Source organism: Pristiophorus japonicus, chromosome 6, assembly GCF_044704955.1.
Source record: "Pristiophorus japonicus isolate sPriJap1 chromosome 6, sPriJap1.hap1, whole genome shotgun sequence".
NCBI classification, from domain to species: domain Eukaryota; kingdom Metazoa; phylum Chordata; class Chondrichthyes; family Pristiophoridae; genus Pristiophorus; species Pristiophorus japonicus.
Window position 1 is genome coordinate 9,366,359 of NC_091982.1, and position 14,342 is coordinate 9,380,700.

Consider the following 14,342-nt stretch of genomic DNA (forward strand, 5'->3'; position numbering starts at 1 on the left):
ATACCTACCAAGTCACTTCCCCTAACTCTTTTCCTGGCCCATGCTTGATATTTATTCCCCCATCTTTGGGATGCTTTGTTATGTTAAAGGTTCTGTATAAGTGGAAGTTCTGTTTATAAATAATAGAGGAAAGTGCTTGTAATATTTTACAATGTGCTGATGGTACCAAAACCCCGTGAGCAATGTCTTGGAAATTCGGAGTGATCAAAAGGATCAGGACAAATTAAATGGATGAGCTGAGGCACAGCAGTTGAAATTTGATGTTGATAAATGTAAGTTAATGTATAAAATTTCACAATATTACCCAGTGGAACCGCCAGTCTAGTCCATAATAAGTGGACTTTGCGGTTTCCTCAAAATGGAACAGGGGAGATTTTTGTTACAGGATGTGTTGAGGGATGGAAATGTAAATCAAGTAAAAGATGGAATTAGTTTGAGCTTTTGAGGAAAGGGGAATCAGTGGCCAACATTGGATGGTGGAAGGAGCTTGTTGCACCAATTCATTGGCACGATTGAATTTTTTCCAGTGTGCATAATATGTGTTCTTGTGTACTGTAGAGTCAACCGGGGTGATGACCTGTATCTGTTTTTATCTTAGATGCGTGAGCAAGAGCGTCAAGCCTCTGGTGGTGGGGAGATGTTCTTCATGCGAACTCCTCAGGATCTGACGGGTAAAGATGGTGACCTCATTCTTGCCGAGTACAGTGAAGAATACCCACCACTTATGATGCAAGTTGGCATGGCAACCAAAATCAAAAACTATTACAAACGGGTGAGTTGAACTTTTTTTATAAGAACATTTTTAAAACGTACAAATAAATAGAGCCTATCAACTCTACAAGTGACAAACAGATCCATGATCTGAACCACTATACAAACAAACAGATCTTTCATTAAAAGTGGCATCTAACATTTCAATTTACTTTCAAATGTTTGTATTTTTGAAATCCCAAATCTGCTACATGTGCCATTTACATTGTTGGATTATAACTCTTCCATTACAGAAACCAGGCAAGGATCCCGGTGCACCAGATTGTAAATATGGCGAGACAGTTTATTGCCACACATCTCCATTCCTTGGATCCTTACACCCAGGCCAGTTGTTGCAGGTAGGTATGATTCTGCGTCAGGATGGGGCACAAAGTATTGGGCATCTAAGGTGGAAAATCAGGTCATGCTGCACCATCTTCAGTGCTTTATTATTTGCTTTTTTTAAATAATTGTGACCACTATTCATGTTTATAGGTTTGCCTCCACTGGTTTGGATACCTCAGTGCTGATAGTCTTCCCCATTAATTTATTTTTATTGTAACTGTGTACTTTATAGTCTTGAAAGCCACCTTAGTGTCATTTTCAGGATTTAAATGAAGGTTTTTGGAAAAAAAATCTGTGCTGTAGTTCTGTGCAGTTGGAAGAAATTGGTTCATTCCTCCTGGTTAATACATCCTGTACAAATCCAACACGAATTAGTTAAATTGAGTGGCTTCTCTAGATGAATCAAGTTTTGAGATCTTTATTAGAGCTTTTGAAAAGGAAGAAGAGCAGTAGATAACATAAGAACTTTGTCAAACATGACTTCCCCTTCATAAATCCATGCTGACTCTGCCTGACCGAATTTTGCTTTTCCAAATGTTCTGCTACTGCTTCTTTAATAATGGACTCCAACATTTTCCCAACCGCAGATGTTAGGCTAACTGGCCTATAGTTTCCTGCTTTTTGTCTGCCTCCTTTTTTAAATAGGGGTGTTACATTTGCAGTTTTCCAATCTGCTGGGACCTCCCCAGAATCCAGGGGATTTTGGTAAATTACAACCAGTGCATCCACTATCCCTGTCGCTACTTCTCTTAAGACCCTAGGGTGCAAGCCATCAGGTCCAGGGGATTTATCTGCCTTTAGTCCCATTATTTTACTGAGTACCTCCTCCTTAGTGATTGTCATTGTGTTAAGTTCCTCCGTGCCCCCCCCCCCCCCTTAGTCCCTTGACTATCCACTGTTGGGATATTGTTAGTGTCTTCCACTGTAAAGACTGATACAAAACATTTGTTCAGAGCTTCTGCCATCTCCATGTTCCCCATTACTAATTCCCTGGTCTCGTCCTCTAAGGGACCAACATTTACTTTAGCTACACTTTTCCTTTTTATATACCTATAGAAACTTTTGCTATCTGTTTTTATATTTTGTGCTGGTTTGCTTTCATAGTCTATCTTCCCTTAATCATTTTTTTTAGTGATTCTTTGCTGGCTTTTAACAGCTTCCCAATCTTCTGTCCCCTCACTAGTTTTAGCCACTTTGTATGCCCTTGTTTTTAATTGGATACCATCCTTTATTTCTTTAGTTAGCCATGGATGGCTATCTTCTCTTACACCCTTTCCTCCTCACTGGAATATATTTTTCTTGAGAGTTGTGAAATTTCTCCTTAAATATACACCACTGTTCATCAACCGTCCTATACTTTAATCTATTTTCCCAGTCCACTTTAGCCAACTCTGCCCTCATACCTTCATAGTCTCCTTAATTTAAGCTTCGTACGCTGGTTAGATAGAAATCCAATTTTCTCACCCTCCATCTGAATTTGAAATTCAGTCATGCCATGATCACTCATTCCAAGGGGATCCTTTAGTAGGACATTGTCTATTAATCCTGTCTGATTACACAGGACCAGATCTAAGATAGCTGCCCCCTGGTTGGTTCCGCTACATACTGCTCAAGGAACCCATTCCTTCTGAACTCTATGAACTCTTCCTCATGGCTACCCTGATCAATTTGAATTGTCCAATCAATATGGAGGTTAAAAGCACCCATGATTATTGCTGTTCCCTTTTTACAAGCTCCCAATATTTCCTGGTTTATGCTCCGACCAACAGAGTTGTTACTGTTAGGGGGCCTACAGACTACACCCACCAGCGACTTTTCCCCCTTATTATTCCTTATCTCCACCCAAACTGTTTCAACATCCTGATCATTTGAGCCAATATCATTTCTCACTATTGCAGTGATTCCATCCTTTATCAACAGAGCTACCCCACTTCCTTTTCCTTTCTGCCTATCCTTCCGGATTGTTAAATACCCCTGAATATTTAGTTCCCAGTCCTGGTCACCTTGCAACCACGTCTCTGTAATGGCTATCACATCATACCCATTTGTCTCTATTTGTGCCGTCAACTCATCTATTTTGTTAAAAATGCTACGTGCATTTAGACAAAGTGCCTTTAAATGTGTCTCTTTACCCTTTTTTCCTGCTTGTTTCCCCTCTCTTTCAAACTCACTTTCTTTATTTTTGGTTTCTAATTCCAGCTTTACTCCTTTCCCTACTGAATCTATTTTCAGATTCCCATCCCCCTGCCAGGCTAGTTTAAACCCTCCCCAACAGCACTCGCAACCCCCCCCCACCCCCCACGAGGATATTAGTCCCGGCTCTGTTGAGGTGCAGCCCCATCCGGCTTGTACAGGTCCCACCTCCTCCAGAAGCGGTCCCAATGTCTCAGGAAACTAAAGCCCTCCAGACTGCGCCATCTCTCCAGCCACGTATTCATCTGCTCTATCCTCCCATTTCTGTACTCACTCGCTCGTGGCACTGGGAGTAATCCGGAGATTACTACCTTTTGAGGTCCTGCTTTTTAAACTCTCTCCGAGCTCCCTAAACTCTGCCTGCAGGACCTCATCCCTCTTTCTACTTATGTCATTGGTACCGATATGGACCACGACCCCTGGCTGTTTGCCCTCTACCCCCAGAATGCCCTGCAGGCGCTCAGTGACATCCTTGACCCTGGCACCAGGGAGGCAACATACCATCCTGGAGTCACGTCTGCGGCCGCAGAAACGCCTGTCTGCTCCCCTGACTATGGAATCCTCTACCACTATAGTTCTTCCCTTCTTCTTCTTCTTCCTCTACCCCCCCCCCGGCAGCTGAGCCACCCGTGGTGCCATGGACTTGGCTCTGGCTGCACTCCCAGAGCCACCATCGCCCTCACCGGTACTCAGAACAGAGTACCGATTGTAGAGCGAGATGGACTCGGGATTCCTGCCTAGTCCTCCTCTTCTGTCTGACGATCACCCACTCCCTCTCTGCCTGCACACTCTTAAGCTGTGGGGTGACTGCCTCTAGAAACGTGCTATCCACGTAACTCCCAGTCTCGCAGATGCACTGCAGTAACTCCAGCCACCGCTCAAGCTCCAAAACACGGAGCTGGAGTTGGTGCAGCTGGAAACACCTCCTGCACATGTGGTCATCCCGGCTGCGCGAAGCATCCAGGATTTCCCACATGCCACAGGATGTGCAATCCACGGGACTGAGCTGCCCTGCCATCCCTCTAGTTAGACTCAGAACTATCAAGTAGAACTAAACTCTAAACCTTAGCAAAACACACCCAGCCGCTACTCAGCAAACAGCTGATTTAATTAACTGGCTCGCCTTAGATAATGTAGTTCATTTATCTATTTAATTGCAGTTCCTAACTGCACTCCTTAGATAATATAAATCATTTATCTATTTAATTGCAGTTCCTAACTTGCACCAATGCCCAAGGTTTGTTAAAGAAAAATACTCACCATTCCACCAGCCAGTCACTTACCTGCTTGGCTGTGACGTCACACTTCGATTTCGATTTAAAAAAAATGTTACTTAGGTAGTTGAAGCCTGCATTAGAAAGAGAAGGGATAATGAAATGGCGATATGTGGCTTAGTGTGGTAAAATGATTAACTTCAAGGGGCAAAGATTCAGGCTTGTTTTGCATTCTGGCTTTATTTTGCTTATTTTTTGTTTCTTCGGCTTTTCTTTTATACTGATCTTTCCTTTTTTTATTTATCTCGTCATCTCTTTAGTGTGATAGTTTTTCCTCATCTGTTCATCCTCTATATACAAATGAATAGGATATCACCAAAGAAGGGCAGTTGTAAGCAATGTTCCCTTTAAGCACAACGCTCTGGGGCTCCCGCGCAGCCGGTTCACTGGCTTTTAAATGCAAAACCTCCGCATGTGCATATTTTTGAATGGGCCGCACAAGCCCTTAAACGGGCTACGCAGCCCCCCTAAAAGTTAGAGGGAACATTGGTTGTGAGACATTGTCCATCTAAACCTTGCTTTCAGTAGCCTTGTGAATAACAAGATCTTCCCAGGCCTGCGTTTTACATAAGGCCTTGTTCTGGAGAACTCCTGTGCTCTTCTTTGAATAATGCTGTGGGATCTTTTACATCCACCTGAACAAAAAGATGGGATCTCGGTTTAATATCTCATCAGGAGGAAGTCACAGCCAACAATGCAACACTCTTTCAGTACTGCACTGAAGTGTCGGCCAAGATTAAGGGCTTGGCTCCCTGGGGTAGGGGTTAAAGCCACAACCTTCTGACTCATAAGCAAGAGTGCTACCACTGAGCTAAGGCTGACAATAGAAGAGTGACGAGCCAGGACTCATCAAAGGACATGATCCAGCAGCCATCAGAGTAGCTACTGAATCAAACTCCGTTGCTCTCTGGATCAATCACCATTCCTCCATTAAACCGTTGGATTGAAATCTGCTAGCTCCTGGTCCATATCCTAATGGACTAGGATCTTGCAGAATTGAATCCAAAGGTCTAGTGGAGAAGTGGCAATCGATCAAGGAAGTAGTGGAGTTTGGTTCAATAAATTTGCAGAGGAATGGAGTTGGACCCGAAAAACAATGGAGGAGCAGAGTAATAGCCAGGAAACCAGTGGAGTAATCCATTCTATTAAGAGCCCAGAAGCCAGTGGAGTGCAACCCTGCAAGTAACTTCGGGTGAAAGAGTATTACCTTTCAGTGGTAGGCAGAGATCCATGAAGTCTCCAGAAGCAGAGCAGCAGAGTCCCGATCGCAAAGGAATCCAGAAGTTCAGATAAAAGCAGAGCCTTAGCAGTGAAAGCAGAATCCAGGTGAAGGACAGACACGGGGTGGTCTGGAGTAAAATTTAATCCATCATTATTGCAAGATCCTCTGCAATAAAAAGATTTTAAAATCCCAAACTTGGCATCACTACTTCCTGACTTACCTCAGTCTCTCTCCTTGTCTCAACCTTGGTGATATCTTGCATTTTGGGCCTTTGTCCTTTGTTTGGGCTTCTCGGGTTAAAAAAGAGCTCTCATTTTTTTTAAATTAAATATAATTTAATCTCAGAACTGGCAACTAAGTCAGCAAATTGTCTGATGGTAGACAAGCTATGGCTAGCATTTAAACAATTAATGCATAATTTACAACAAACATACATTCCTTTAAGGTACAAAAACCCCACAAGAAGTGATCCAACCGGGGCTAACAAAAGAATTTAAAGATAAATGTGGGTCCCCTATGGGCTGAAACAGGAGAAATTATAATGGAGAATAAGGAAATGGCAGAGAAATTAAACAAATACTTTGTATCTGCCTCTTGGAAGTAGTGCAGCACTAAGGGTCTGGCGAGAATGAAGAACTGAAAGAAATTAGTAATAAAAATAGTACTAGAGAAATTAATGGGACTGAAAGCTGATAAATCCCCTGGACCTGATGGCCTGCATCCGATGGTTTTGAAAGAGGTGGTTATAGAGATAGTGGATGCATTGGTCGTCATCTTTCAAAATTCCATATATACAGATTGGAAGGTAGCTAATGTAACCCCACTATTTAAGAAAGGCGGGAGAGAGAAAACAGGGAACTTCAGACCAGTTAGCCTAACATCAGTAACAGGGAAAATGCTAGAATCTATTAGAAACATAGAAATTTACAGCGCAGAAGGAAGCCATTTCGGCCCATCGTGTCCGCGCCGGCCGACAAAGAGCCGCACGGCCCTCTAGTCAGGTTACATATAAACCGATGAACAATAGCGGAAAGGTAAAGAGCACCCAGTCCAACCAGTCCGCCCCACACAACTGCGACACCCTTACACTGAAACATTCTACACTCCACCCCAACCGGAGCCATGTGATCTCCTGGGAGAGGCAAAAACCAGATTAAAAAAACCCAGGCCGATTTAGGGGGAAAAAAAATTATTATTAAGGACATGGTAACAGGGCACTTAGAAAATAATATTAGGTTTAGGCAGAGTCAGCATGGATTTATGAAAGGGAAATCATGTTTGACAAATCTGTTTGATTTTTGAGGTTAGAACTAGGGGCTAAATTTTCGCCACCATTCAGCGCCGTATTTTTGGCCTATGCTGTTTTTTTGAGCAGACTATAATCTGCAAGTTTCGCCAAAGTTTCTGCGCCATCCTAAACTTGCATCCAATTTTTTTTTTTAGTTCCCGATTATTTAACATCACTGGGGGTTGAACCTGCCGGGTGCACCATTTCTGCCCATTTAAGTGAGTTTGGCCAACTATGACTTTTTTCAAAAACAGGCACCGTTCTGAAAAACCTTACCGGAAATTAAGAAAATCGGTGCAGAGAAGAGAAAATGGGTGCAGAGAGGACGCCATTGTTTTAGCGGAACTGAAAACACGGCACCTGGGGTGGGGGGACTTTCGGTCCAGGATCGCAGCAGCACTGGGGGCGGGGGCCATTCTCTCCAGGATAGCAGTGGCACTGGGGGCGGTGGGGCAAATCGGACCGCGATAGGAGTGGCAATGGGGGCATGGCGCCTTTCGGGCTGGGGTTAGAGCGGCGTATGTTTCACTTTCCAGCCTCAGCCCTTCAGTGCGTCCATTGTTACCCTGGCAACCTCAGTTTTTGGCCCAGTCCTTAAGCTCCAATCACAGAGCCTAAGGACAATCATCGCCACTCCAAATTCAAAGTTTATTCCGGTGTAACTTGGAGCTTTTTTTTTGGCGCAGTCAGCCACTAAAAAATCGGACATTCCTCTGCAACTGCGCCAAAAATCGGCCATGTGGAAAATTGGCCCCTAGATAGGAGAGGGACCAGTGGATGTGGTGTATTTGGATTTTCAGAAGGCATTCGGTAAGATGCCACACAAGAGGTTATTGAACAAAATTAGGACTCAAGGGATTGGGGGTAATGGATTGAGGATTGGTTAAAGGACAGAAAACAGAGATTTGGAATTAACGGGTCATTTTCGGGTTGGCAGGCTGTAACTAGTAGGTTGCCGCAAGGATCAGTGCTTGGGCCCCAGCTATTCACAATTGATATCAATGATTTGGATGAGGGGACCAATTGTAATACAGGTGCAGCGTCGAAAATCTGGACTCCGGACCAATCAGTGGCAGGGTCGTCCGGAATCCGGACCCCCCAACCCTGCCGACCTCGGGGACCCGCCACTACCCGACCTCTGGCCTCGCCTCACCGCCCCTCATCTTGCTGCTGCTTCCCTTGCCTCGCTGCCGCTGCCCTTACCTCGGGGCCTCCTCCGTGGCGGGGTCCGCCCGAACACTGCCTCGGCAGCGGCGTCCACCCAAACATCTCCTCGAGGGTGGGGCCGGCCAGAACAGCTCCTCGTCGGTGGGGCCGGCCCGAACACCTCCTTGGCAGCAGGGCCCCACCCAACGACCTCATAGCCGGGGCCGGCAGCCCGAACAGCTCCTCGTTGGGAACCCTCCTTTCTGAGTTCCGAAATCCGGGCTCGGGTGTTTCCGGATTCGTGACGTCAGAAAGACGATCGGAAGTCCAGAAAAGCCTGGAATCCGGAACGGCCTCGATCCCGAGGGTTGTGGATTCTCGATTCGTGATTCTGGATCCGGACCCGCCAACCCTGCCGACCTCGGGGTCCCGCCACTACCCGACCTCCGGTCTCGCCTCACCTGTATATCCAAGTTTGCTGATGATACACAGCTGGGTGGGAATGTAAGTTATGAGGAGGACGCAAAGAGGCTTCAAGGGGATATAGGGATCATCATAGGCAGTCCCTCGAAACGAGGATGACTTGCTTCCACGGCAAAAAAGGATGAGTTCACAGGGTTTCAATGAAGGACCTAATATTTGAGGTCCCGAACTACATAGGGTAGGGTGGAAGATACCTGTGCGTGGATTTTTTTAACGTGTGGTGGCCGTTGCACACCAGCCACCACATGGGCTTGACAGAGCTAGGTCTTCGTCCAGTGGCAAGGGTTATCCAAGACGATTAGAGACCTGCTCTTCTACACGGACCTAGTGCGCACACATATCGCAGTGTGAGTTGGCCCGCCTGTGCTGCCCCTGGCCCCGAACTCATATCTCCCCTGGGCCCCAATCACGTCGCTCCATGATCACTCGCCGCTCTTTCGCCCCGACCTCGCCGCTCCTGCTGTATCTACCCACGCTGCAATCAGCGACCTGGACTTAGTTGACGTCACTCTTTGCTGCCGTCGTCCTCCTGCATCAGCTCGTGCTGCTCCCGAGGCCACTCGCCGCTCCTTTTATAGCCCCGACCTGCCACTGGTGTTCTCACTCAGGTCGGGGCCTCTACCGGATAGGGCCGGAAACAATGACAGGAAGATGGAGAGAGACACGGCAGTCCTCATAAGGGATGGTTTTCTAGACCCTATGTCGAGGAACCAACTAGGGGGGAGCCCATCTTAGACTAGGTGTTGTGTAATGAGAGAGGATTAATTAGCAATCTCGTTGTGCGAGGCCCCTTGGGGAAGAGTGACCATAATATGGTGGAATTCTACATTAGGATGGATAATGAAACAGTTAATTCAGAGACCATGGTCCAGAACTTAAAGAAGGGTAACTTTGAAGGTATGAGGCATGAATTGGCTAGGATAGATTGGCGAATGAGACTTAAGGGGTTGACTGTGGATGAGCAATGGCAGACATTTAGAGGCCGCATGGATGAACTACAACAATTGTACATCCCTATCTGGCGTAAAAATAAAAAAGGGAAGGTGGCTCAACCGTGGCTATCAAGGGAAATCAGGGATAGTATTAAAGCCAAGGAAGTGGCATACAAATTGGCCAGAAATAGCAGCGAACCAGGGGACTGGGAGCAATTTAGAACTCAGCAGAGGAGGACAAAGGGTTTGATTAGGGCAGGGAAAATAGAGTACGAGAGGAAGCTTGCAGGGAATATTAAGACGGACTGCAAAAGCTTCTATAGACATGTAAAGAGAAAAAGGTTAGTAAAGACAAACGTAGGTCCCCTGCAGTCAGAATCAGGGAAGTCATAACGGGGAACAAAGAAATGGCAGACCAATTGAACAAGTACTTTGGTTCGGTATTCACGAAGGAGGACACGAACAACCTTCCGGATATAAAAGAGGTCAGAGGGTCTAGTAAGAAGGAGGAACTGAGGGAAATCCTTATTAGCCGGGAAATTGTGTTGGGGAAATTGATGGGATTGAAGGCCGATAAATCCCCAGGGCCTGATGGTCTGCATCCCAGAGTACTTAAGGAGGTGGCCTTGGAAATAGCGGATGCATTGACAGTCATTTTCCAACATTCCATAGACTCTGGATCAGTTCCTATGGAGTGGAGGGTAGCCAATGTAACCCCACTTTTTAAAAAAGGAGGGAGAGAGAAAACAGGGAATTATAGACCGGTCAGCCTGACATTGGTAGTGGGTAAAATGATGGAATCAATTATTAAGGATGTCATAGCAGCGCATTTGGAAAGAGATGACATGATGGGTCCAAGTCAGCATGGATTTGTGAAAGGGAAATCATGCTTGACAAATCTTCTGGAATTTTTTGAGGATGTTTCCAGTAGAGTGGACAAGGGAGATTGATGTGGTGTATTTGGACTTTCAGAAGGCTTTCGACAAGGTCCCACACAAGAGATTAATGTGCGAAGTTAAAGCACATGGGATTGGGAGTAGTGTGCTGACGTGGATTGAAAACTGGTTGGCAGACAGGAAGCAAAGAGTAAGAGTAAATGGGTACTTTTCAGAATGGTAGGCAGTGACTAGTGGGGTACTGCAAGGTTCTGTGCTGGAGCCCAGCTGTTTACATTGTACATTAATGATTTAGATGAGGGGATTAAATGTCGTATCTCCAAATTTGCGGATGACACTAAGTTGGGTGGCAATGTGAGCTGCGAGGAGGATGCTATGAGGCTGCAGAGTGACTTGGATAGGTTAGGTGAGTGGACAAATGCATGGCAGATGAAGTATAATGTGGATAAATGTGAAGTTATCCACTTTGGTGGTAAAAACAGAGAGACAGACTATTATCTGAATGGTGACAGATTAGGAAAAGGGGAGGTGCAACGAGACCTGGGTGTCATGGTACATCAGTCATTGAAGGTTGGCATGCAGGTACAGCAGGCGGTTAAGAAAGCAAATGGCATGTTGGCCTTCATAGCGAGGGGATTTGAGTACAGGGGCAGGGAGGTGTTACTGCAGTTGTACAGGGCCTTGGTGAGGTCACACCTGGAGTATTGTGTACAGTTTTGGTCTCCTAACTTGAGAAAAGACATTCTTGCTATTGAGGGAGTGCAGCGAAGGTTCACCAGACTGATTCCCGGGATGGCGGGACTGACATATCAAGAAAGACTGGATCAACTGGGCTTGTATTCACTGGAGTTCAGAAGAATGAGAGGGGACCTCATAGAAACGTTTAAAATTCTGATGGGTTTAGACAGGTTAGATGCAGGAAGAATGTTCCCGATGTTGGGGAAGTCCAGAACCAGGGGTCACAGTCGAAGGATAAGGGGTAAGCCATTTAGGACCGAGATGAGGAGAAACTTCTTCACCCAGAGAGTGGTGAACCTGTGGAATTCTCTACCACAGGAAGTTGTTGAGGCCAATTCACTAAATATATTCAAAAAGGAGTTAGATGTAGTCCTTACTACTAGGGGGATCAAGGGGTATGGCGAGAAAGCAGGAATGGGGTACTGAAGTTGCATGTTCAGCCAGGAACTCATTGAATGTCGGTGCAGGCTCGAAGGGCCGAATGGCCTACTCCTGCACCTATTTTCTATGTTTCTATGTTTTTATGTCCTTAGTGGAGAATGAAATATAGACAGGCTAAGTGAGTGGACAAGAACATGGCAAATGGAATGCTTTTGCCCGGGGGTGGGGGAGGAGTTGAGGGGGTGGAGGGGGGAGTGGAGGCGGGGGGGGTGTCGCGGAGGTCGGGTTGCCGGGGGAGGTCGGAGGGTGTTGCGGAGGTCGGGTCGCCGGGGGGGGGTTAGCAGAAGTGGGGTCGCCGGGAGAGGCGGGGGGGGGAGCGGAGTTCGGGGGGGGGGGGGCGGGGAGCGGGGGTCGGGTCGCCGGGGGGGGGAAGCGGAGGTCGGGTCGTGGGGGGAGCGAAGGTCAGGTCGCCGGGGGGGTGGGGAAAGCGGAGGTCGGGTCGCCGGGGGAGTGGGGGGAGCGGAGGTCAGGTCGCCGGGGGGGGGGGCGGAGGTTGGGTCTGGTCCGGGGAGCGGGAGTCAAGTCCAGTCGGGTGGGAGGTGAGCCTTATCCACGCAGGCCCAGTGAGGCTGCGTGCTTCGGGCGCCTGGAGCTACTGCGCATGCGTGCCCACTGTAGCGCATGTGCAGAGGTCCTGGCACTGTTTTCAGCGCAGGGACCTGGCTCCGCCCCCCACAGCTCGTGCTGCGCTGCGCCCAGCTCCAGAGGACCTGCAGGGAGCCGGAGAATAGGTGAGTTTTTTTTAGGTGCACTTTGTGGCGCGAAAAACGGGCGTCCAGGAACGGCGCAGCCCGAAACTTTAGCCCTTATTGTGTATAGTTTTGGTCTCCTTACCCAAGGAAAGATATACTTGCCATAGAGGGTGTGCAATGAAGGTTCACCAGACTGATTCCTGGGATGGGGGGATTGTCCTACGAGGAGAGATTAAGTAGACTAGGCCTATATTCTCTGGAGTTTAGAAGAGTGAGAGGTGATCTAATTGAAACATACAAAATTCTCATCGCTACTTAATTCAAGCTGATATATAATTTTTTTGTGCTGGAAATATTATGATTAGGCTTTCTCCACCACTTAATCTTAGCTCCAATGGAACTTTCACAGTTGTTATTCACTTGCTTCAAGTATCTGGTGACAATTCTAGGGACATCGCTATATTCAATTACTACCAGGAGTGTTTTTCAAATCTCTCTTGTAATGGTAGAATTAAACTACCAATGCTTATCAATAACTGAAACAATGCAGCACTGTATCAAATTTTAACACTGCTCTATTGATTGGTGCAAACATCTTCAGTGGATAGAATACAAAAAACAGCTGCAACTGCAACCAAAGGATAACCACACAGTCAAAATGACGAAGGGAACATCGTCTTTGATAAGAGGCGGAACAAGACCCACACTCTTTGCCGGCTAAAGCATTTCACCTGCAGAAATCGACCAGTGGTAAATGTGCCTACCCTGCCAAGAAAAAGAGGAAGTATAGTTGGAGGCCAAAAGGAGAAACACATGAGGCACCTGAAGGTGGTGTATCGCAGATTCAGGAATGGATTCTGTGAAGGGGCCACCCCGAAGCCCAGACACGCCACAATGGCTTCCTCCAGCACTGCATAAACTATCGGTGTACCTGAACAACAAATAAAGCTATGGTTTGGAAAGTTTAAAAAAAAACACACACAAGACAAGTTCACGATTAAGGCAAGGGGCACCATTCACTGCCTCCTCCCCTTTCTTTCCTGCCAACCACTTTCTCCCCTTCCTTACTACCCTCCACCCCCTTCAACCTCTTTCCTCCCACCCCCTTCCTCCACCTTTCTCTCCAGCCTCTTTCCTCCACCCATCTACACCCACCCCTCCTCCTACCCCACTATTCTCCTACCATCTCATTGAAACATACAAAATTCTTACAGGGCTTGACAGGGTAGATGCTGGGCAGATGATTTCTCTGGCTGGGGAGTTTAGAACCTGTGGTCACAGTCTAAGAATTACGGGTCAGCCGTTTAGGACTGAGATGAGGAGAAACGTCTTCACTTAGAGGGTGGTGAATCTTTGGAATTCTCTACCACAAAGGGCTGTGGAGGCTCAGTCTTTGAGTATATTCAAGACAGAGATCGATAGGTTTTTGGATATTAAGGGAATCAAAGGATATAGAGAGAGTGCAGGAAAGTGGAGTTGAGGTAGAAGATGATGATCTCATTGAATGGCAGAGCAGGCTCGAGGGGTCGAAAGGCTTACTCCTGCTCCTAATTCTTATGTTCTTATATTCTTATGTTGTGAATAAACTAGGGATAAAACAAACTTAACAAAAATAACTGAAGTGGAAATAAAAACATATTTTAGGACCTTTAATTGAAAGATTCTTTGTTTTGCTTGATAGGCATTTGAAAACAACCTCTTTCGCTGTCCGATATACCTACACAAGATGCCAGAAACGGATTTTCTGATGATCCGAACTCGCCAGGGATACCATATTAGAGAGTTGGTTGATATTTTTGTTGTAGGCCAGCAATGTCCACTCTATGAAGTGCCTGGTCCAAACTCGAAGCGTGCAAACACACACGTGCGAGACTTTCTTCAGGTAAGCATACTTTTATGGCTGAGTTAATTTGTAAATTCATGTCTTTATAGGATTTGACGT

The 14,342-nt window shown here is 46.4% G+C and overlaps 1 protein-coding gene across 5 annotated transcripts in view; it reads left to right on the forward strand.

The window, feature by feature from the left end:
• The window catches only part of taf1 (TAF1 RNA polymerase II, TATA box binding protein (TBP)-associated factor), a 153,581-nt gene that overhangs the window by 70,750 nt on the left and 68,489 nt on the right, over positions 1-14,342 (forward strand). For all 5 annotated transcript variants that reach the window (XM_070882593.1, XM_070882594.1, XM_070882596.1 and 2 more), the window contains 3 exons: positions 599-772; positions 1,005-1,109; positions 14,082-14,282. In XM_070882593.1, coding sequence (XP_070738694.1) covers positions 599-772; positions 1,005-1,109; positions 14,082-14,282 — 480 coding nt within the window. The remainder of the gene's footprint in view (positions 1-598; positions 773-1,004; positions 1,110-14,081; positions 14,283-14,342) is intronic.